This window comes from Hippichthys cyanospilos, chromosome 1 (assembly GCF_059441005.1).
Source record: "Hippichthys cyanospilos isolate Australia breed blue-spotted pipefish chromosome 1, RoL_Hcya_1.0, whole genome shotgun sequence".
NCBI lineage: Eukaryota > Metazoa > Chordata > Actinopteri > Syngnathiformes > Syngnathidae > Hippichthys > Hippichthys cyanospilos.
In genome coordinates this window covers 27,161,224-27,186,950 of record NC_142369.1, presented here as the reverse complement: position 1 = coordinate 27,186,950, position 25,727 = coordinate 27,161,224, and the positions used below count along the sequence as shown (strand labels likewise).

The following is a 25,727-nucleotide window of genomic DNA, read 5'->3' as shown; positions in this document are numbered from 1 at the left end:
CCTGGTAATATTTCGCTGACAAAAAAAATCCACTAAATATAAGCGACGGGAAATGGGTTGGATCTATTCATAATGTGTCAGCGTATATCATGCTAACAACCGCCGGTTAATACCATCCTTTGGCTTGAATGGTTTCTTAATTGTTTGTCAAGTTTCCAACTTTTGTGTGCTGTTTCATATATAATGATTAGTGATAGGAGACTGTTAGGAGAGGGAACATGAATTGGGACTGAGAGAAAACATGGCAAATGATATACCAAATAGGGTGACGTGGTGAAAGAGGTGGGCCACGGTAGCTTTCTTTCACAGAAATAATGCATTTTGAAACTTAATGCATCCGCGTCTACAGTACTGCATTTTTCTATCCCAACAACTTGTGTTTTCAAGTTATTTTTCCACTCCAATGTTCTGTTAGCATGAATCTATAGTTAGATTTGAACGTTGTGTCTAAGGAATTGTTTATCTGCTGATGTGTTGCATGTTACCGTTTTGTGCGACACTGTTCTCTGGTGTTCTTCTCTGACATCAGCTTTTGTGCAACATGAACCATGAGTATCACGCAAGTGCATAAATATAAGCTGTTAAACCCTGTTTGATCAGTCTGGAAAACCTCTCCTTCTAGAGTTGTATATTAATGGGGAATTGAAACTGACCATTATAGGCTTTAAAACAAAGTGTTTGTGTTTGTAAACAGATGCATAAATGACACTCTGTAGTTTGCTCACAGACATGCACAGCCTTTGGGCCCATGTGCATAATTTCAAAATCCATTTGAGCTTTTCTAGTTAAACATTCCAGAAATACCAACCTGGTGATCCATCTTTGGCTATCAAGCAGAGAAATTGCCTCAGCTTCCCTTTTCACAGGAGAGAATGTGTATCAGTTCAAGTTTGGGCTCCATTGATCCTCTTGTAAAATAATTAATTTGGGAGTTTTTGGACAAATCTGAGTTCCTGACTTAAATGGGATTTTCAGTATGGCCTTACCTCATTCAGCCACCAAATACCTTTTTGCATGAACTCGAACACACATTGTGAGCCAAGTCGAGGCCACCAGAGACGACAGACTTCATAGAAATGTCCATTGTAGACACTCCCAAATACAACAAGTGAAAAGTGGCAACCAGCTCATCTACTCCATCTACTCTATATCATGACCGCAATATAAATCACCTGATTATTGCATGAACATTGACTAAAAAAGTAGACAGCTTCGAAAGCAGGGGCTTACCGTGAACATAAATATAAATTACATCACAGCAGAGGAATACATATGAACTGCTGTCACAAAACCCCTGACCAGTTTAAAATACCAGCCCAAAGTTTCCCAGGGGAAAGTGGATTTCTGGTCACCAGTCTAACCTCACTGTCATGTGGCTTTTTAGTTTTTGGAAAACTGTGAGTCAACTCGCAAGCGCGGGTGTTCTGACCTTGGTTCGGTTGCCGAAAACAATACGTTTGCGCGCTCATGGCGTATGGACTGCAAACGTGCCACACTCCATCCCCCCGGGTTTAAATCATCGCGCTTGAATAGCCTGGTGTTAACTCGCTTCATCTTTTTTTGTGTGAGCCTCACGCTTAACCTGATATTTGATGCCTCTGAACCATGGCTGATATAATCACAGCAGAGCTTGTGTGGCTGTGTTGCCAGCACATTATCAGTTTATGGATTAATCAAATGCAGTCCCAGTGTCTTAATACTGTACCCCCTCCTTTTCTTCTCTATTGGCTCTTCACAACATTAAACTCTGCTGAGCCCATTCTCTGCGCACTCAGGTATGGCTTCACTTCCACACTCTGTGTTCGTACTGCCCCAGGTCATCTGATTGAATCAGTTCTGCAGTGTGGTTAAAAGTGTGGCATTGATAGCCGACTCGTGTTGTAAAAACCTGCTGCTGTTCAAGGTGTGGCAGTCATGTTGAAGTGCGTTTTGGAGGCTCCGGAGACACATCTGGGTCTGCATTGACACTTGAGGCATGCTTCTTCAAACACCCACACAATCAAGACTCAGGGGGAGACCTGATTGCAGCAAGTTCAGCTTGAAAGGAGTCATGCCTCTAGTACTGTGGTTCTCAACCTTTTTTCAGTGATGTACCCCCTATGAAATATGTTTTCATCCAAGTACCCCTTCGCCAGTGCAAAGCATATTTTGGGTTAAAAAAAAAAAAAAGTCTTAAAACATAACATCAGCGTTTGATGTATTTAACTTTCGAACCCTTCAAATTTAATTCGTATTAGTCCACAAAAAGTTTTCAACATAAACTGTCCTAGAAGAGATCTGTTATTTAAACAAAAAAAGGTTAATAATTAAAAATATTCGTACACAAAAAATAATCAAAATGTCAGACCTGTTCTAAAAAAAAAAAGATTTATAGATAAAATGTTTTTCACTGAAAAATATCCAACCTAAAGCATCATCTTTTGGGATTACATTAGAGGTCTATTCATAAAAATAAATAATTAACTTAATTATAAATAAATATTTGTCCACAGAGAAATATTCAACATAAACTGTTATCTTTTAGGATTACAATAGAGATTTGTTGAGAAACATAAATCATTAACTTAATTATTATTAAGTATTTGTCCACCAAAAAATAGAAACAATCAAACAAAACAAAAAATAATTAACTTGACAGGTAATGAGAGGTGGCACGATACAAGTTGGGTCAAACCATTCTAGTATGGCGCATAATCTGGCTTTTGAAAATAATGAAAGTGAATAACCTACAGATCATAACATTTGTTTTATGAGTTTATATTTTCCTGAAACATTTAATTAACTCAATAATTCCTTTTAAAGGATTTTCGCATGTTTGTTTGTTTTACATAAAATATCGAGTAACCCCTGGAGTTCCTTCAAGTGCCCACAGGGGCACCCGTACCCCCATTTGAGAACCACTGCTCTGGTAAACATTCACATAAACAACTTCAACATAAACAACTTTCATGATGGCATGAAATGGAATTTATTTTTACAAACAGAAATCATTGACATCAACTTCATGACTCCGACCACATTCAGATTTTTATTTTTAACAGCAGCGCTAAATCAGTCACCACCTCAAATCCCTTTCGATAAAGCATACATAAATAACATAATGACATGAGGAAAGGAAATCAGTATCACACAGGCAGCTACCCAATTAAGCATTTCTGTAGGCACCATCCATAGATAATGAAGGAAGCGGGGGCTGGTGGGAGTTCGTATGACAGCCTTTTCTATCCCTCTTCCACTCCCTTCCGCTCCAACCAAACAACGGCACAACCTCTTGGTCTTCTATAAATTGCAATAAGTCGAATTAGAATCAAATAAAACCATGCTCACAAAAGACCCAAACTTTTTCTTGATAGCATTTATAACCTTTAGGTTTCCGCTCTCTAGTCCTTAGCTCTCTGATGCAACAAATACAGTGAAATGACTAGATACACGGTATAGAAATGATGATGGATAGATGGATAACTATTGGCCTTTATATTCATTTCTTTACACCGGCAGTGTTTTTGTACAGCTGACATGCTGTCGCTGTACAAAAACAAGAGCGTCTTTGGTGCGCCGTTTTGAGGAAAACACAAATACCGCTTAAGACAAAGTGAAGCGATGGATACAATAAGGCAGCAGTAGCTGAGGAGATAAAACAAGTGTGAGGGGGGAGGAGCCCAGAGCGGGAGAGATGAATAACTCTGACAGGTGGAATGAAAAAGCTGCAGAGGGTATTCAGAGAAGTGTGGTTATAGGTGGGTGTGTGGCGTGGCGTAGCAACGTGTTTGGGTGATACATCACACTAATACAGCAGGAGGACATAGCCTAGCACAGCGCTATGCAGAGCAGGGGTTGAAGAATGTGCTGGGTTGAAGAATGTGCTGTGCTTGCAACCATCTCAACCTGATTGAAACCCACCACTCAGAGGCTACATTTACTCACGCCCTCAAGTACTCCTTATAAATCTTCCATCGCCGTGTATATTCGACTGAAGATCCCCAAAACAGACACATGCGCACATCATATGCTGCTCCAAGAGGCTCCAGCACGTATAGTATTGGCCAGCATACTGCTTGGCTCAGGACTACTCATTTTCATGGCGAGTGAGGTGTGACTCGTTCAATTAAACTCCCATCAGCTTGCCAATTTGAGAGTGTTTAATTGCTAAAAGATGCCAATGAAGATGTGAGAGTACTTGTCTCCCGGATATGCGTACTCTGTCAGACTTTCAGATAAGACATCGGTAATGTGATAACAGCTGGTAGAAGCCCAATAAGCCATACAATGAAGATGCTCTCTCTGACATTGTCTATCGTGAGTAGAGCATTATATTTTAGTTGCGCTTATTTTATATGATAGCTCTCTCTCAATGCTAACGTTTAATTACTACTGAATGACAACAAATAAATGTTATAAATAATAAGTGCAAAAAGCAGTGTGATTGTAGACTTGGTAGGCAGTAATCCTCTGACCTCCTGAGGCTGTACATCTTTGATGTATTACTTAACAAAAGGAGCTTGTTTGCTTCGTGGAAGGGCGTACCAGGAGTCATCGAAGCGCTCGCTGAAGGCTCAGCTCTGTGTCTGAACTTGTGAGTATTTGGGGGGACTAGGGCAGCCAACACCAGTTTGCTTCAACAACAAGAAGTAGAAAGGCGGCAAAGACGCAGACGGACGCGTTAGGGGTGCTTCCGCGTCTCCCGGCTTGTTGTATAGGACAAAAAGCTAGGATCAGAATACAACGACAGCACTAACTGTGGCGGGTTTCTGCTCCTGATCGCCAGGACGTAAATATGCTTCAGTCGGTGTTCTTGCCACAGTTTTCTTTCTTAATTTATATTCAGATTTTTTTAGCGCTCCGTGGCACAAAAGCGCTCGCTCATGGTGAGCGTTCCGTCAGCAACTCCCCTTTTCGCTTGGCCGAAGCAAATTGGTGTTGGGTGTCCTGTAAACATGCATTAAAATCTTCCAGAACGCCCATCTTTTTTTTTTAGCATTTTTCTCTCCTTCCATTATTTCAAAATATTAAATTGACCAATGAAACGTAATGGCGGCTGCTGATACCTAAACAACACACCCCCAAATTCAACCAACCAAGAAGCGTCTGTTAGCATAACCCCCCTCGAGTTACCCGGGTAGGTAGCCCAAAACCCCAGTCACAACTCGGCGCTTAGAAGGTTCTTGGTAGACACTTCGAGGAACCCTCCAGACCCAGAACATTTCTTTTTGGTGTGAAAAGAAAGTGGAAATCAAGCTACCAGGGTACAGCAGAAGTGTTCCTGCGGTGTGAAAAGGGCTAATAACATATCGCTTCTTTGTGACTGTGTGTGTGTGTGTGTCTGTGAATGTGCTCAGAGGTCTGGGAGTTTGCCACCTGGTGGTAAGCGTGGAGGCTGTGCCGCTAAACATTTATCACCATTCACATCCAGTGAACAGGACTGCAAGCATGTCACGCACTTCAGTCTTACCGCTGAGTAAATTAATTCATGTTGAAGGCCATCATATGAGCACACCACCAAACACACACAGAGATAAAGATGAGGAGAGCTAGGAAAAAGAAAAGAAAGGACTTTCACATTTGGGCCAGAGTGCACGTTGAGTAGAGCCGTCGCTGATAGTGTCCCTCCAATATGAGTGGTCTACTGGGGACACGAGGTGTCCTCAGAAGTGGAAATCACTGCCCTCTCTGAAAAGGTGGTTGTCGATAAAAGGGGTGTCTTGAGATGGTTGTTGGGTGGGAGCTGGGTCAAGGTGGAGTCTTCTATTGACTTAAGTGCTATTTTCATGAACATCCTGTTTTTTCTTTGGCATTGTTCATTACAGTTCAAAAGTGCTGTGGGCCAACCTTCACAACTGGAAATGAGAATTTCATGGGGTAGAAGATGGCCCCTCAGGCAGTGAACTGGTACTTTAGAGTCTTGTGGTATTTGACAGGGCAGCTCTAATTGCTCCATGGAGACTGTCAGCATCATCAAAACGAATCCTTTTTGAAAGCTTGCTCTGCTTTAAAAAGGGTGGAAATGCCGCACGGGAAGCGGCAAAGCAAGGGAAGCCGTTCATTCGTTTGATGCTACTAATTTTTAGATTTGTCCACACGCGGTCTTCCTTCAGTCTTATGAGGCTTCATAATCTCTTGCCTCTTTTCTGCTATGTACTCTTTGCTCTCAACAGAACATTTCATTGCCCCAAAATCAATTTTCTTTTCAGTGTTGTCAGTTGTGGAAGACTGGAAAATATGAGGAAGTGTGGCCAAGCCCTTGGGTCCCTGAAGTCCCGTCCAGAGACTGTCTGTCAGATTGTGGCTGGATTTTCAAAGGGCCGGGCTGCTTTTACTTTCACTTGAAAACAGTGTTTACAGCGATTCGCAGTACGACTTGAGTACAATATACAGTACTGCGCTCGGTCATGCCAAAGACTTGTTTTTTTTTAGGGGTTGAGCAACACACTTGGAAAAGCCACATCTGCTTCTAAAATGTATGGCGTAGCACCATACCACGAAGGGTTTTCCTTGAGGCTGTGAATGATGTACATCTCTAATTGACCAGGGTGTCAGAAACCACTTGCTTTTGAATGTTTATGGTCAATGGATGTGGGTTCAAGATTGGAGGGCAGAGGCTCCGACGGTAACTGTGTGCAGCATCTCAGCCTGTGTTTGTGTGTGCGCGCATCTGTGTGTGACCACTGGATTGATGGGTGCAAAACCTTTCCAGCCCCTTCATCTGACCGCCACTTATTCTCTGCCACACAAAACAGGAGCATATCAATTTCTAATTAACTTGCCATCTCCAGCTTTATACGTAGTATATACAACTCATTAGTACAACAAGACCTTCATGGTTGACTGGCGCCACAATATTTTCCATAAACAGTGGCGTTCTTCTCCTTGGGTGCGACCCGGTTGTTGACCCATGAAAAACCCTTGACCGATGCTGCCATGTCCTCCCGACCGGGTGCAGTGGCACTCTGGATTTTGACAGACAGGCGGCCAAAGAGAGACGGACTGAGTTTGACCCAGACACACTGGAATGTAAATAAGGAGATCGACGGAGATTATACCGCTTGCTTTTTAAAATAGCCCTGGTCCTTGTCCAAGTCACGCCCCCTTTGGAGGTCAAAGATGAGGGTATTTTTTTCTTGACATGCTACTTTTTTCCACCCGATTTTTTTGTTCAGAAGCGCGTTGTCTTTTTTGGTTTGTTTTACGAGGTACAGTATATTTAGAGCAAGGCTCAAACAGAGTGCATCGATGAAACATTGGCCTCATCTCGTCCCTCCTTCATGTGCGCATTCCCCAGTCGGCTGACTCTACCCTCCCTTTGCCTCCATATCCTTTTACTCTTTTTCTGTCCTCCCCTCTGCCTCACCTCCCTCACTCCAACATGGCCTCATGGAAATTATTCATAAATGGAAAGGGATGAAAAGTCTCGAGTTTATTGGCTCTTTTTCAAGTCGGGGGAGACAACACTTTAACAACTGGGGCGCACATTTCTTCACTTTCTTGAAAGGTTATTTGCTATCAAGCTAGAATAAGAATAGATTTCTTTTGCTTCTAGTACTTTTCTGTCTTTGCGTCTTCACTCATGGCTTTTATTTTTTTCATTCATGGTTCATGGATTTAGTTTATGTTTTTCATACCACATACTAGATATTGACCGATATGCTTTTCAGGGCCGATACTGAGACCAGAATACTGAGAAGAATACAAACCCCAACTTAACCCTTTAAGTTGCTGGGAAACTCTCAAAAAGTACAGAAAACTTCTCCTGTGGTTTACGCACTCATGCATTCCCCCAGCACACAGTTATACACAGCGTATGAGTACACTTTTCTCTCACCATCCCTTCAAGGAATCAGAATGCGTATTGCAGTAAAAGGGAAAATTTTGACGCGTGAATTAGCAGCTGGCTGGATGTACCGTAGGTTAGCCGATAACCCTAGCGAGATTCGAGACGAGTTAATGCAAATTTATTTCTAAATCAACTTTATTTCTTACTCAGTGTGTTTTCCTTGGGCCTAGTCTTTTACTCGCTTTAAACTTACTTTTCAACTTCTGTTTCTGTCCGTTGTGTCTGTGGTGCTCTGGCTTTTTTTTTTTTGCTTGAAGCCATATATGGCTTTCACTACTGAATGGCTCTGGCTCTTGCTCAGCTAACCAAACAGATGCTGCTATGGGCGGGACAGTGCTAGAGAGAGGCCCCACCGCCAGAGAAGAGCAAGGCTCAATTATCACCGACCTATGACAGACTATATCGGCCGTAAGATGAATAGAAAAGGCTGGTGCCAAAATGCAACAATATGGCGGACATCAGCCATGAAAATCGTCCCGGTCTATCCCTCCCACATACTTATTTGTTGATTCAACCAAACGCTGTAAGACAACAGGGTAGTTTATATAACTTTCGTAAATTTCCATGAGCATCATGCCAAACTCAAAAATGTAATTGTAAAAGACTAAATTCTACCCCGTCCAGCCATTCTGGACCATTTTTCAATTATGTACAGTCTATTTAGAGTAATTGTGGTCAGATATATTTTTTATTGTTTCATTTGTTTTTATGACTAGCATTGATTTTGTTTTAATTAAATAAAAGTAAATGTCATTGAGACAAGCCATGTGCTTTGTTTTTTATTGGAATATAGGGTTAAAATCCATAACAGAGGTGCTTATAATTGTTCTTCCAAAATTGCTCAATTCATGTTGTGTTGCGACAGATAAAGGGAAGGACGTTTGTCTTTACCTGTTATTTTTTTCTTTCACTTACCTCCTTTGTTTTCAGTTGCTTCCATAGATGAAAAACCGCCCTCCATTCTCTTCTCAAGCGAAACTAAATGCTGCTGTGACTCTCCACACTGTCAGCTCCAAATTGGCAGCCTGACCTTCTTTTTCTTCCTCGAGGTGTCTTTACAAAGGCATACCTCTACCATGTGGAAAGAAATGCAATTAAGAGGTGACAAACACTGAGCACTCGTAGTCATCTCTTGGTAGAAGGAGAAGGGCGTTGATGGGGTTCAGAGGACATGGCAGCTGCCATTGTGACATGCATACATACGTAGATGGTGGTCTATTAATTGGGCTTTGCAAAGGTGAAGAGTAGAAAAACAGTGGAGAACGTGACCCTCGCTCAATTAATAAGTTTTGACCTTGACAAGAAAGCTGTGTTAACCTTGTTGTCAGCTTGTGCAACCGGAGGCTTTTATTGTTGCCTTCACGCTCAAGTAAAATATCGATGCAAAGTTGAATGAATCTCCTTATTCCTTGGATAATCTACATTGTTGGAGAGTATGCAGATACATAAATAGAAATAAAGTTGCATTGCCTTTCACGCTCTGCTGTTCCGGAGTAAAATCAAACGTGACAATGTGATGATCAATGGCCTTGCTCTCATTCTTGCATTAACATATAACATCACTCAAATAATCACCTGGGTTTATTGCAGCCATTTTCTCAATTGCTCTCGTTGAGAACGTACAGTATTGTGTTGTGACAGTACCTTGCTGCTTTTAATTTTAGAATGAAAAGCCTATTAAAACATCCATTGAGGGAGAATGGGCGTTTAATTGCCATTTAAGTTGGGTGACATTTGGAGCAGCCCATTGAATCTGGCCCAAAGTCCAAAAGGTGCTGTGAAAAGATTTGTAATTGCTGTGGTCTCCCCAGGCAACCAGTTTCATAAGAAGAGAGGATGACACCGCATGCCCCATGAGCACATCACAGACATCCACACCACTTAATCTAATACCTGTGCAATATTTCTACCGACATTCATCATTAACCATCATACTCCCCATCAAAACCATCAGACAGATTTGCTGGTTTCAGCTGATGTTTGTTTAGCATTTTTTTTTTTTTTCAACTTGGAGACCGACCCATAATTCATCGTCTTTAAATGTCTTCTGTGTGCTGTGTTTATTGCAGGACATTAACATGTCCTTCTATCACGTCTTCAACAAAACACTCTCAGGGCGTGCTTGAGTCCAATCAATCTGCTTGGTTAGCTTTAGAAGAAAAGGCTCAGCACCCAGGCTCTGTTAACCATGTTTGTACAGCAGATGAATGACTCTTTGGCCCACTCCTCTGGGGTTGTTTAGCTTTCAGACCCCTGACAGAGGCAAAGAGACTCCCTTTGGGAAACATGAGGCACTTCAGGTTGAATGAAATTCTCCCCTTATTCTCTAAAGCTCTCTTCATCTGCAGGCCAAGGGGGAAAACACAGCTGAAACATTTTTAAAATAGGATGCTTAATCCAGCAGCACTGAATGAAGGATAGTGGCTTGTGAAGGTTTTTTTTTTTTTTTTCTCCTCCCACCCAGGAGAGAAAACACTTGAAAAGAGGCCAGCGTAATGAGCCATCACTGAATGATATTAGAAAGTTTATGTATAAAACAGCACTAGAAGTTTAGGCTGAGTGTAGGATGCTATCGTAATGCCGCAACATGATAAATGATGCAGGATGGCTAATGTTGGGATGGAGGAGGGAGGATACTTGGGAAATATTCAGCACATATTCTTTTGCACATAACCAACAAATAGGAGCAAAACTATACAAGTTTGACCTCGGTTTAAGACAAATAAGATGCACTTTGAGGCTACCGATAAAACATAGTTCATAAGATAGAGAGATATCGTCTGCTCATATTTTATAATGATCAAAGTAAGCATGATTTAATGTTCACCCTCGGCCGCATTGTACTTGAGTAATAGAGCATCAGGCAGATGCAGACAGTGGCTTCTAATGATAAGGTATGATAGTAAATCCTCCCACATGTGCTTGCGTGTGCCCCGGGGCTATTGGCTCAATAAATGATGCTGGTGGGGTTGTCTACAATGATGGGGGTCATCACTCCATAGAGAGCTGGCTAGGTGAGTCATATGGCCCTGCAATATCAAAGTCGTTGTAGGGGGTTTTGACATTTTCGCAAGCCTTTATCACACAATCCCTACTTTATACTTTAATAGCATTTTTTAAACATTTTTGTTCCACTAGCTAGTGCTTAATGTGTAAGACTAGTTTTCATATATATAGTGTTCCCCCTTTTTTTGCATTTAATGGGGACTGCACCACAAAAAGTGATGTCTGTAAAGTAGGACTCCCCCCGAATTTCCTTCGGTACACATATTTACTTATTTACTTAAATCTTTAAGCAGTGGTGTCCAAACTATGGCCCGTAAAAGTAATAAACAGGTCTGATGGTAGACACTGTTCTTCACTTTTAACAAAAAGCCTTGATGCAGCAGTTTTTATTTTTTTTTCAAAGAACTAGGGTATAAAGTGCTGAAATTTTGGTTCTTAAGCACCAAAAGCAGTTACTTAGTTTAATGAATTTATTGCTAAAATAATTATTATTTGTATCTATTATATTAAGTCATAAACAAATAATAGCATTTTAACTACTAAAAATGCTAAAGTAATTGTAATGTATGAATTAATTGACCAGTTTAATGAATTAAGTACGAAAGTAATTGATTGACTTTGGTAGTAACCTGGTACATACTTAAGTAATCAATTACTTTAGTTACGAAAAGTACTAGTAGTTTAGCTGCTAAATGTACTGAAAAACAAAACACAAGTGATTACTATAAAAGTATAATCTTTATACATTTATTGTCTATTATAGACAATGTGTAACTACTTGCTTTATTGATTTTTACTGGTTAAAAAAAACAAAAAAAACAACAAAAAACTGGCCCTGACGTGCGTGGATTTTTATGAATGCGGCCCTCAAACTAAAAAGTTTGAACACCCTTGTCCTACAGGAACGGTGATGTTGTCCATTAAGTTTTGCATCCCTTGGCCTCAGTCAAGGAACATCGAGGGCCGGCGTTGTAGCCCTCAGATGTCGACCTTGAGGGGAGTCTTTAGTTGACCAAACATGAAAACAAAGAAGCAGATTTTATACTCGAAATTCAAAATTTATTACAACACCATTTGTAACATCTTCCCAACGCTGTCTTTCGTCCTCACCGTATTCACACGGAGATAGACGATGAAGTTAATGTAGTCAACAGCTTGGACAAGACTGTCCAGGCTCACGGTCACTCTTACAAGACTAGTGATTGGCTCCCATTGGCTCAACACCAGGATCACATGTGTGTGTGTATATATATATATATATATATATATATATATATATATATATATATATATATATATATATATATATATATATATATATATATATATATATATATATATACACACACACACACACACACACACACACACACCGACCTACATGTTTCTGTTATGTACAAAAGCTTTTGTTGTAGCGATTTCATTCAGTCGTCCCGCTCCTGGCGAGAACAATTAAATGAAGAATAACCGCACATTCACATTAGTGTAACAGTTGGAGTGAGAGCAAATTGATAAGTCATATCTGGAGAGTGAATTGCTCGGATGCTGTGTAGTCACAGCAGTTGCGCTAACCCATTGTATTGAATAGCAGCTTGTGTTGCGTAAGTGTAGGTTAGTAAAACCTCACTTCTTGGAGCTTTTAAAAAAAGAGTACTGGTCGCTGAGTTGGCGGCCGATAGCACAGTGATGGCAACGCTTCAAAGCCTGAATTGAATCTCCTCAGTTACATTATGGCAAACCCACACGTCAGTATAACAGCATATTATTGCACTAATGGTTTATATGGCACGGTGGGCATTTTATATACTACTATAAATCATACTGTAATATGACCAAATGTGACTACAAAGGCATGGGAAGGAGCTGGCCATGCCTCTTGTGCTTGTCACTTGTGTTGGGTCAGATCGCTCTTTTCCAATTGTGAATATGCTTATATGATAACACTTCTATAATAATAGAGTGGGAAAATGTCGAAATAAACCAAAATCAAATGTTAGTTATTTTCAAAATGCCATTAACAGCACCATTCAGGTTGAAGCTTATCAATTCATCCCCAATACCAGTTGGCAATGAGTGGTTAGCACGTCCACCCCACACTTCAGAGTCCCGAGTTCAAATTCACCTCACTCTGGCCTTTCTGTGTGGAGTTTGCATGTGCTCCCCAAGCCTGCATTGGCTCTCTCCAAACACATGCATGGCAGGTGTAAAAGACACTCACCCAATTGTCTTTAGGTGTCATTGGGTGCGTGATGTACCCCGTGGTTGGCTGGCAACCAGTTCAGGGTGTCCCCCGCCTACGACCCTATTGAGGATAAGCGGCTATAGGAAATGGATGGATAGTGATGGGGCTTTTGGCTTTTTACAAGGAGCCATTCATTCACGAACGGTGCGCTAAAAAGAGCCATTCAAAAGACGGCTTTATTCCAAATATGCAAGTTTCATCATTCACATGGAGAGCTGTTCAAAAGACACAATAAAAGGCTTTCTATGTACATATTGTAATAGTTGTCTATAGCTGCGTATATAATGTAATAAGAATTTCCATGAGAAGGAATGTGAATTTTTGGTCGTGAAATAACATTTTCTTGAAAACGAAACATCATGAATGGCTTTTCCAACTTGGTGTGAAGAACAGCAGCTTTGTCAGGACCATGCACTCGTTTTGTCCATGTTCATTTGCAAAATGTTTTGCCACCCTTTGCCCAGAGTTATCATTAGCACCAAAGAATGTTTTAGTATTCTTTTTGGTGCTGCCCCTGACATGAAGTGGTCCTCAGCTTCTGTTGCTATTAGTGTCTCAGCCTGCGGCTGCTCAGTCACCACTTCAATGAGAGCTTTTTCTAAGCGGGACCATCTCTATGCTGCAGCTGCTGCCCTGCAAACTGTCTAGCCTAGGGAGAGAAATACGACACGACACACAGCATCCATAGTATTCTCTTGCCCCACCCCTGTGTCTTTGGCTTCTTTACTGCGCACATAGTTTCACATCCAATTTGGCCATCGCCCAGTGACGCCCATTCCCCTGAGACCGCCAGCTTCCGTGGGATCGCTGGAGCCCCCTGTGATTGTGTGCCTTTGTGTGGACACTGTTATTGATCATCTCTGTGACTCGGGGCTGTTGCTGCTGCTGCCGTTGTCACGCTGCATTATGCTGGTGTTGGGCTAGCCACAGCATATTTGTACATTTTAACGGTTACCCGTTTTTTGGTTTGACTTTAAATTTCTTCACGTGAGAACAGCAAGTTAAATGTGTTGAAAACCGGATTGCAATCTTTGAGGGCAGCATGGAATTTATCTCAGGAATTTAGGGAGATCACTACATATTAAATGATTCTTAGTACGCACATTTTTCTCTCATTCTTTGTTCCCCTCATGTTCCTTTTGTTGCCTTCACTGAGATAAGGTTGCTGCAATTAGCTGGCTGTCCGCCATGCCCCCATGAGAAAAAATAGACTTTATAAAATGCATATATGTAAAGGATCAAATGTGGTGGTTTTGACAGTCTGGTCCTGTCACATGCAAATGTGTCACTCCTCGCTCTGCCTCCTTGAACTGCTCAGACAATGCTCAGCAATGCTATCGGTAGCTAAGGTGTTGTAACAAGACAGGTGGTAGACTGAACAAAATTACTGTGAATCCAAAAAGATGACCTGTACCTGTCAAAACTTTGCCAAATGTTAAGAGTATGTGCTGATTCTCAGAAGCTGATGCCGATGTTGCTGTTAATGAATGCTGATCTTGAGTAACGCTTTATCTCTTGTTATGACAGCTTGACATGATGAAACCATAACAATTATATACAACTTTCTAAATTGGAAAGTGTTCATTTGTATGTGCTGTATGTGTTAACATTTGAGACGTGACAATTCCGCAAAATTCAAAATAGCTCACTTCCTGACACAATTCTGGACACACATATATATATATATATATATATATATATATATATATATATATATATATATATATATATATATATATATATATATATATACAGTATTTTTATGAAAGTGAATTGCTGAAGTCTTCCTTCTTCCTTCTCACTGTAAGTACATTGTAAGTACATACATACAATTCTATGCTTTTCATACATCTGTCCTTCAGTTCTCATATGGTTACACATGTGTTCAAACCAACAGTAAAACTGAGTCCCTTTCAAAGGCACCATTCCTCCGTGGCCACAGTGATTAATTACTTTCAACAAAGCAAACATAGTCTTGCTTGTCTGGATCATTCTCTTCTCCATATCAGTGCAGACTCCTGTCACCAGCAATTGCCAGACCCTGTGTAGTATGAAATGAGAACCACTTTCACCTCTCTCTGGTCCTAAGCTAGCCAGAGCCTCAATTTTCTACACTTATGCTCCTGCCCTCTAGGGTTTTGTGTTGAGACGTTACTCTTCCTTCTGTCCCTTTTCTCCCTCTGACACAGCAGTCATAGCTCGGTGTTAAAAAAAAATGTGATCAGATCATCAGCTTCAATGTCTCATGCCACATGTAAGAATCTATTTCTGTGTGTGAATTTCAGTGAAATTAGAAATTGAATGTATTTTGCAAAATAACCTAACTAAGCACAGCCAGGCTCATTGTTTACTGCCAACAGGCTCACAGCTGTGATTGCTGTATGTTGCCGCGAAGTCTCACACACACACACACACACATATATATATATATATATATATATATATATATATATATATATATATATATATATATATATATATATATATATATATATATATATATATATATATAAAATGTAATGTTGTATATATATATATATATATATATATATATATATATATATATATATATATATATATATATATATATATATATATATACACACACACCATTGGCATGTGACAAGTGGACACGTTCAGTCCATGTTATCACTCAACAAGCTGTGGAATCACACCACATGTATGGAGCTGCATATCCAAGCCAGGAAATTACAGCTAACTTGATTAGAAGCGGATACAATTAATGATGCATGGTGATGGCGAAAGAACGCTGAGGGAACTTGCTGTTTAATGAGCTAACACAGAGCCTCTGCAGATATGTTACACAAATAGTCAGTGTTATCGGAGGCAGGCAACTCCCTTCTGTAGATCTCTGCCAATTAGCTGTATTATGGGACTTGACGATCGTGATTACAGTTGAAATGGTACTTGTTGCAAAAATTTGCATTACTGCCGCTTGTTAAATTATGCAATGAGCTTGTTCTTTTTTTATTCGGACGTGACATATCACTCCTGTAAATTGCCCCACTGTTGAGCCCGGCTGCCCAAGTGACCAATAAATTCTCTGCTGGGTTTGAGAAGCTTTGAGAGCTGGCATCATTAATGAGGAAATTCAACACTAGTCCACAATAATTGTACTTTTTGCTTCTGGTTGAGATATTTCCCTTGCGGGCCAAAGTACTGGAGCGTGTCATATATATGATAAGTAGAGGCGCCTGTCTGCATTGGATTCATTGCCCACTTAAATTGGTGCAGCATTGACTTCATATAGCAGTGAGGTGGAGAGGGAATTTGCGAAATATGAACCCCCGTCGAGTGTGTTGTGAATTAAAGTGCATTTATCTTGGCTTGTCTTGGGAGATGTCAGTATTTACAAGCATATCAAACCAGTGGCACAGCAACCCCAGTAAAAGGATGCTGCTGGTGTACTGGGAGGTAAGAATGAAAAACGGGTCATACTCAATAAAGTGCACTGATGGTCTGGATGGCAGAAGACAAGTTCAGGTGATGTGGATGGAATAACAAGCGGTACGGGTCTCCGTCATGGTCTGAACCATTGTCCTTTACTCACCTTTTCCTCTTGCTTTCGAAATCATCCCCTCATTTAACCCTTTGTTGTTCCTGTTCCACACACTGTTCATTTCTCTCAGCGGACCGCTCTATTGAGGGTTCGGCTTGCATTCGCCCAACTGTGACTCCAACACAAAATTAAAACCGGTGCGCCTTAAGCCCGACTTTGCATTGGGACTGAAATATGGAAGGATAGCACCGGTGAAGCCGCAGCCAGGTGAGCTGCGTTACTGACTCTTGTTAGATGAAGCAACTCCCCGCTCAGGCTACACCAACCTGACAAACCCAACACAAGTGCGGACATTGACTGGTGGCCCTTCCTAGCCAGCAAATAACTTTGCAGACTTTTACTCTTTGGGAGTCTTCAAATCTATCTATCTATCTATCTATCTATCTATCTATCTATCTATCTATCTATCTATCTATCTATCTATCTATCTATCTATCTATCTATCTATCTATCTATCTATCTATCTATCTATCTATCTATCTATCTATCTATCTATCTATCTATCTATCCCTTCCTCCTTCCCTCCCTCCCTCCATCCATCCATCCATCCAATCAATCAGCAGGCTTGGTGGCGTGCTACCTACAGGTACCTATGTATGTATCTATAGCACATTTGCCTTACAAATCTGAGGTTATGGATCAAGTAAGCGAAACAAATTCATGAAAATATTCGTTAGATTTTTTTTCATTTAAGTCGAAATTTAAAAACAGTATAAATCATCTATAGATGAATGGTAAAATGAGCTCGGACTTTTATATATTGGGTACTCAAGGTGCTTCACACTGACTGCTTATTTTCTGTATTTAGTGATGACACAGCATCAGGACCAACTGGAGGTTCCGTGTGTTGCTCAAGGACACTGTCGGAATGGTTTGGGGATTGAACCCACAACTTCTCAACTGGGCAACGGCCACTCTTCCACTGAGTCATGCCGTCCCCCTTACATAGAGTGGATCATGGAACTAATAATCTATGATTGAATTCAAACAGCCATCATAATGAGTATAGTGTAGCAGTGTAGTCTGTCATAGCTTGAGAGGGTGTGGGCGACAGGCACAGTAAGACATAACTACCAATCTTAAGACTAATGGTGGTTCATGAGTTTCCATGTTGAGAGCATGTGTTCCTATCCTGTGTTTACCAAGAGGGGGATTTTTTTCACCCATGCTCGAGCTGATCGTCAAAGCCAATCAAGGGAGTACAAATGAAGATGGAGGGTATAATGCCTCAGGCTGGGAGAGTAGTGTTAGGGCCAAGCAGTCTTTTCTGTCACCGCAGTGCGGATGAACAAAACAGTAGAGCTTATGCTCAAGTCATTATGATATACATTATACATGCATATATATATTTTTTTTTTTAAGGTTTGCGTGTGGGTAATGTTTTTGTACGAGTCTGGCAAGTGAATTTCTATTAGTTAGCATATCTTGCCTTTATTCCATTGAGATTGAAAGCTTTACTGCAGCCTAAAGTTTTTTTCTTTTTCAGGTTCACCAGCTGGCCTTGACTGATTAAAGCTCCTTTGCTTGATTAATGCCCACTCTAGCTGATAACCAGCCCCTGCAGCTGTGGGGTTGGTGGGCAATGCTTATGAGCTGAACGGAACGGGGAATAAGTTAAAAGGGGCGTGGAAATCTGTTTAACTCTTTGACCCACCGAGTCTCGTACCCCTAGACTCTTAAGATGCTAATAAGAATGCAAGTATGCTAGCTCTGTTCATGTGACAAACCAAGCTATAAATCATCATGGTAAAGTTTGACATGTTTTTTTAAACTTTAGAATTAATGTGTTATAGGCTAAAAACGCTGTGCTATTTTATCTGCGGATTTATCTCTTTTCCATTGGTGTATTTCCTGTGTGCAACCATCTGTTATGGTAGACAGTCACATGGCGGAAAAAAAATTAATTCCTTCAACCAAACATTGGATTGTGACGGAGTATCAGTGAATGACCTCACCACTTGTCGGTATTGTGTTGTTTCATCTATTTGTGATGAATGAGCCATATCGATTTTGCCGTTCTCTCACTTAGTCTAAATCCACACGCGCTAAGTGAAACGTTCACAATCACGGCCCTGACCTTCTTCAAATGTTTGTTATTTGGTAATTATTTTTGGAGAGCATCCCTGGGGCCACACGGTGCAGGATCAGTGAATACCGAACATTCACCTCGGATTCCACATACGTAACCGTGACCTTTTCCATTCTGAAGTCTTGCACTAACTGCCAGTTTGATGAGAGCCCCCTAATCGATGCCCGGTTGCCTAGAGAGTGCACCTCCATGTCTTCTGCCCTCAAATCTCTACCAGGAATACTGGCTTTTACCTGGCACTTTTTGTCACCTCTTCACAGAATAATGAAACATTTACCCTTTAATTGCCAGCTCCGCAAAGAATGATCGGTTTAATTTGCCCTCATTAAGGTTGTCGAATCTAATGGGCTCATTAAGAGCCATGAACGGAACCACAATCAGCGGCTTGGACAACTCCCCCAGGGAGGAATACATCAATGGATCATAAATATTTTATTGCATCTACCTGCAGATTGTAAGGTGCCTCAATTTGATGGGCATAAGTACTTAACATGCACCTGTAATGTTGTAACATAAAATCTGTTTTCTCTCAGGCATCCCCAGATGACGTTGTGCACTGCTAAACAAATTATATTTACTTTTTTTTTCCCCAATAGGCATTTCTTGAGCAGTAAGTCTCAGCTTCCATATTTTGGTCTGATGTGCGTTAACCTACTACATCAGCATCTAGTTAGCTAAGGTAACACATCCCAGTCATGATGGACTGAGCTACGGCTACTGTATTGATCAAATCTAATCATAGAAAATATAAACATTGATTAGCTGGAATAAAACCAATACGCAAGTACTGAAATACTGACAACGATACCTTTATGATGTAGTGCTTTAAAACAGTGTTTCATTATTCTGCTTTACATAACCATCACTTATTTCTAGCATATTCAAACGTGACCCAGATCCACTGAAATTGTCACGGAAAGTGCTCTCCCCAAAAATCACTATGCTGGTCACATTCTTTAAGGAGGTTATCTGCTTGGTGTCTGGGGATTTATATGTTGGCTCACCACTATCAATGCACAAAGATGAAAGTTTTGGTTTTGGATCAATCAAAGAAGAGCTTCTGACCGCTGACCGGAGACCTATAACTCTATTGGGAAAGAGATCAGTTCTTGCAGAAAGGTGGATGGAAAGTCATAGATTTGGCCACAGAAATAGATTTAATTATGATCTGGCTCCATTGTGGCATTCATTCTATCACGGTAAAAGGCAGAAGGCCAAAACCACGAGTCACTCCATTTTTACTTTTTTACTCAGGCTCTGCTTGCTAAATTGTCATGCTCAACTGTTTTCTTTTTATAATAAAAGAAACAGTTGACCTTTTGCATATTAATTTAATATACTTGAATGTTGTAGTGAAAGAAATGTGGACAGTGGAAGAACAGCTGCAAAGCCCTTGTGCCTTTCCTGGGTCACTTTGAAAAACTAGGGAACTGTAATTTTTGGTCACAACGCCAAAAAAATGGAAGTAAGACAAGATAGCAATCTGTTCAGCAGGCTCATTAGTGTGAACCCTGTCCCAAGAAAGGGCTATGTGGAAAGCTGGTTGCAAGTAAGGTAATTTGTAGGTGGATGGGTTTTTGACGATTTACTGACATTTGTTTTCAGCTTTTGTTTGTGTACGTGTGTGTGTGTGTGTGCATTAGCGTGTGTAGGAGGGCGCATGTGTGTTTAAACAATTTGTAACCTGAGGTACGGATTTGATGGTCCGATGTGGGTTTCCATTATGATGCTGGTAGGGGCTCCATTCATACAGGTATCAGAAAAAAAATTGGTGAATATTAAACACCTTAACAGTGGACAACTTAGGCTCTTACAATGTCTACTGAGTCCCACGTTTGAGAGCATTTGCTGTATATCTGTATAGACAAGGCAGGACTTTGTGAGAGGTAAACTCAGATGCCAGCTCCAGTTTGATACCATGAATTTGCAGGTTAAGGTTTTAAATTATGGCGATGGAAATGTTCAGACACACATTAAAATATGTGTCAAGAAATATGGAACGTCTGCAAATGATTTATTTATATCTGACAAAGCATTTTGGACAGTTAAGTACTTATTTTGTCCCCAAATTACTGTGCGTAGACCACCACGCATGAACGACACCTTCTGTCTCAAGCCCCTCTAACTGGCTAATCTTGTCAGGGCTGGATAGTTTGAGCTGATAAACCAAATAAAATGTAAGGCATAAATGGGGCCAAAGGAGTTTCTATTTTTCCATTTTAATATTAATCTATCATTTCATACAGTTTTAACATATATACTCAATTGTGTTTAAACCTCATACTCCCATTTATGTATTTATGAATTAAGCCATAAAACCAGATATTTAGACAGGATTGTGTCGACTTTTTACAGCCCGCCCTCCATCTTATTACCCGTTATCACACTTAACTTTATCGAATACTATTTTTTGAGCATGCATTGTTTTGTGAACTCTTTTAAGCGTATTGAAAGCATTCTACTTTATACCAAAATACTGTGCTGATACAACTACATGATTCATCTTATTAAAGGTGTTTGTCACTGAGGGATAAACACGTGCAATTACTTAAAGTCATGTTTTAAGCCCCGAGGACACCACTGTGGCTCTCGTCTGCTCAAGTTGAGCCGAAGAAGTCAGTGAGGACACATGCTGAGGCATTAATCTGTTAATAGAAAAGAAGTCTCTAACAGCTTGTCTTGCGTGAAACTTCCACACTTAATCTTGTCAACTTTCTGTTCAGCTGTGCTAACCGTGGGCTTTCTTGTGAACAACAATGCTGTTCCAAAAAAAACGTATATGGGCTTAAATGTGCATTGTAAAAAGCATATGTGACTCTGGCGCTGTTGGTTTTTGTTTATTCTTTTTATTTTATTTTTTTGGCAAATGCATACAAGGTATGATGGCTTCTCCACAGCGTGTAGCGCCTTATACCATAGTGAATTAGTTTTCTTTTTTTGCATCATTTCCCTCTTCTTCCTAAGCATAGACATGAATATTTAAAAGTACATCAAACAAGCATTCATAAAATATTAAGAGGCTTGAGAAACAAGAAAAGCTTTTATCCTCCTCCTTATTCGTATATCTTCTCTCTCTCTCTCTGCCTCTCTGTCTCTCTCTCTCTGCCTCCCTCTCTGCATCCATGAATTTTACCCACGGGTGACAAACCTTACCACTGGCTCTACTCTTCTGTGGTATTACCATAGTGATGCATCAAACAGGCAAGGCCAAGAGGCAGGACGCTTTACACCTTTAAGGATATACAGTAGATCTGCTGAATTAACATGAGTCTTGTACGGGGGCTGTAACGTTGCACTAAATGCACAACACATGCATGCCATTGTGGGAGGCCCCCATAGCGTGTGGGGGATTGGGCCCTCAGAGAGTCCTCTAAATTTGCATACTATTTAGAAAGATTGTTTTTGACTGGAGGACCTGAATATTACTGTTCAAAGGGCAAAGCTCTCTCTTCCTGTGCTGCTCCTCTCTGTGTGGCCAAGAGCTAGCTGCGCTAATCACCGTAGAAACACCTCGAAGCTGCTGTGTTTTTAGAAGAGATCCTGTTAAGCATACATGTAAAAGAAGGTTGTGCAAGGCTAATATATTACCCACCCCCTTCCCCCCGCCCCCTTCTTCTTTTTTAATTCCTGATTGTAATAACGTAGTCAGTCTGGCGGTGGTGTTTCAGCAGCTTTGTTCCCTTACTTTATACTATTTAGGTGATTTTCCACTCCAGGAAATCAAAGTAGTTACCAGATGGCTCAAACATTTACTGGAATTCAAAGTGTGCCAAAATGAGGACAATGTGGAGGAAGCGGCAAAAGAGCAAAGTGAAGCATAACAAGCTGCAACAATCTCGGCTCCTTGCATTATTATTTTTAGAGTGTTCTTTATGTCAAAGCTTCAACAGTTTTTCGATAATTTCTCATCAGCTCAGGATGTTTTGGGGCCACTTAGAAGTGCAGAACCTTCCTTTCGTTTTGGTTATTTTTCAACCAAACCCAACAGCACTCAGCAATTAAAAAAAAAAAAAAATCCTGCTCTTAAGCAATTTTATTTGAATGTGACACTTCATTTTCAGTTCTTGTCCCCGAATTTCTATTCACCTTTTGTAATTTGAATGAATTCAAAGCAATCTATGTTTCATGAGGAGGGATGCTTGAATTGATTTGTTGGATTATGCCAAAGTAGAAGTTATATTGTGTGCGTGCGTGCACATGTGCAATAGTTGAAGGCAGTGGGAGATTAATGAAAGAAAAAGCAAATCTTACACGGCTATACGGCACATCGATCCTGTCATATTTGCGCTGGCCGTTTCACTTATGCATTCACTCTTGTGCTTATGTTTGCAATATTTTAATGCTCTCTCGTCGTTCTGACTCCTCTCCAAATGTCTCAGCAAAGCAAAGCGCAATATAAATGAAAAGGATGCCAATCTTTGTTTGAAGGAAATTATTTTATGCATCGTTTTTTCCTCCCAGTCAGGGATGCCGCTTGAGAGAATAAAGGCAAAAAGTTCCTGGAGCGCATATTGTGGGCTAAATCTAATCAAAGAGAGGAGTGCTTTTAAATGTCTTTTGTTCCCCTGGGCAGGACATTTGTTGACCTCTCAGCTCTCACCAGTGCGTTCTGCCAAAACTCCACCGCCACCAGATGCAATTATTATTGAGCGGCTCCCCTCTCCGGCGCTCACCCCCATATAATAACAGTGTTACATTAAGATTAATGCTCTAAATCACATTTCTGTTGTCCTGACGTTTTCAATGGGAGTTGTGATGCAAGTGAAGGGATATCAAACTTTTAAAGGGACAGCGGTTGTAGTGAACCAGGTTGTCCGCGAACGCTAAATTAAATACCGGTCTCAAGCGATTCAATGTCTCGTTTTTGTTAATCTCTCAATCTCAGACTTTCTAACTTTCTAACAGCAAAGCTTGTAAAGACAAATGAAAGGACTTCCTAATAGCAAATTAGGCATTGTACCATTTTTGGAGCTGTTATATTGACAGACGTTGACACCACAAGTAATCTCAAAACTTTCAAAAACACCCAAAAGGGAAGAGTTACAACTCTTGACATGATAAAAAATGTTTGATTTATATAGTGTTATGCACAGCAGATTGCTCATTTTCCTCACGCTTCACTGCTGTGACTGTTCTCCCAGCAATTTTTACAGAGACAGTTTGCTGGCTTTTGGTAGGATTTAGTGGTTTGGCTTCAAGACAGAGCTCGATGTCGTTCGGTTTCTCTGTGCTACTGTTGGTAAAGTCGATCAGCATCTTGTATAAGGACTGAGTTGGCCAAAGACATGAGCTTGTTGCTAAGTTAATGAAGCAATGCGATCCCTCAAAAATCAGCACTATTTTATGGTCAAGCTGTAAACATGAGCTGCAAATCCTGTCGTAACTGAAAATGTGCCGTGAACATGTCACGCCTCGGTTTTCTCGTAAAGTTGATATATTTTGACATAATACCGACGCTAAGGTGGGAGTTGAGCATATTAATTTGATGAATGAGATCAGAATATTAACTAATTCGATTGCTTTACATTTTGGCCAAATCTTGTATGATTCTGAGGAAGACAAAATATTATTCCATCATGATGTATTGTAAGAACTATAGTCTTACAGAAAGATGTCGCCTGTCAAGCAGTTTATATGCTATTGAATTATTATTGTCAACACTGTGAATAAACACAAGTAATTTCTCTTGGATTAAAGAAACAAATCAAACATCACAGTTTATGGCACTGGAACTCTACCGAAGTGAAAATATAGAACGCAATATCCTTTTATAACTATGCTTTGGGAAAGAAATGGCTTCAATCTCAGGTTTTAATGGACAGTTTTTCATTGAAACCTGGGCCAGTCTCTTTTTTTCTCGCACGCACCTTTTCTTTTACATAGTGCAGCCTGCATTTTAGCCACTATTGTGGCGATGTGCCTGTCCTTTCTTCATAACAAAAAACAAGCACATTTCCAAAGCTTATATAACAATTGTTTCCGAGAAAGCAGTCCGACTAAGTGGAACACGTGCGTTTATGTTAAATTTATAATGTAATTAGCGCAAACAAAAAGCCCCTGTGATGACTGTCAGTATAAAAAGAAATGAACAAAAGGCATACTGGCGCCTGGTAATTGCTAATATGCTATACAAACAAACAGTTGTGCGTCGAGTGTGTCGGGTAAAATGAAAGTTGACAGTATTGCCTGCCACGACTAATATGTTACCTTTCCCTCTTAACAGGCATACTTCCGACAGGGTGTTGCCCTTCAGTACCTTGGTCGCCATGCCGACGCACTGGCCGCGTTCGCCTCCGGGCTGGCCCAAGACCCCAAGAGTCTTCAGCTTCTGGTGGGCATGGTAGAAGCTGCCATGAAATCTCCCCTAAGGGGTAAGAAACTCATTACCATGTTGTTTATGTACGCCGGTGCTTTATATGTATGTCGGTCGATGTTTGAGTTGGCTGAAGGAACATGTCTGTCCATCTCCATATATTGTCCCACAAGTGCCAAAATGTCTGAGATTATCCTCTTAGCTTGCCAGTCAAAAAGCGTGTTTGGATGACTTTACCTGCCAGTATTTACTCGTTGTGCGGGAAGGCCGGCTCTATCAGTCTTCCGAGTGACTGGTGGTGGCACGTACTTACCCCCCCGTCTCTTAGGCCTGATGCCTGCAACTTCAGCGTATCTTATTGTCTGTCTGATCCCTCTCGTAGATAGACCCTTATCTTAATGAAGATCCAACACTAATGCCATTGTGTGTGCCTGGCCCTGACAAAGCAGTTTCCCTAGAGCTGAGTGGATTTATAAATAGTGTGCTCAAGCCAAAATTGCGACTAAAATGTGTGCTTTCTGTTTATGCCTCATTATCATCCCACTGCACTGACCTAACTGTGCATGAGTAATCAGCGTGCGGCAGTCTAATGAGGCTCTAAACAAACCTGGCAATGATTTCACTTCAGATGACCACTGCAGTGGAATTTAATATGCTTCAGATCTGCTT

General features: G+C 40.7%; 1 protein-coding gene across 1 annotated transcript in view; it reads left to right on the top strand.

Annotated features, from left to right (window-relative positions):
• The window catches only part of LOC148429935 (tetratricopeptide repeat protein 28-like), a 125,004-nt gene that overhangs the window by 27,370 nt on the left and 71,907 nt on the right, over window positions 1-25,727 (top strand). The window contains exon 2 of the mRNA XM_088418647.1: window positions 24,969-25,116. Coding sequence (XP_088274773.1) covers window positions 24,969-25,116 — 148 coding nt within the window. The remainder of the gene's footprint in view (window positions 1-24,968; window positions 25,117-25,727) is intronic.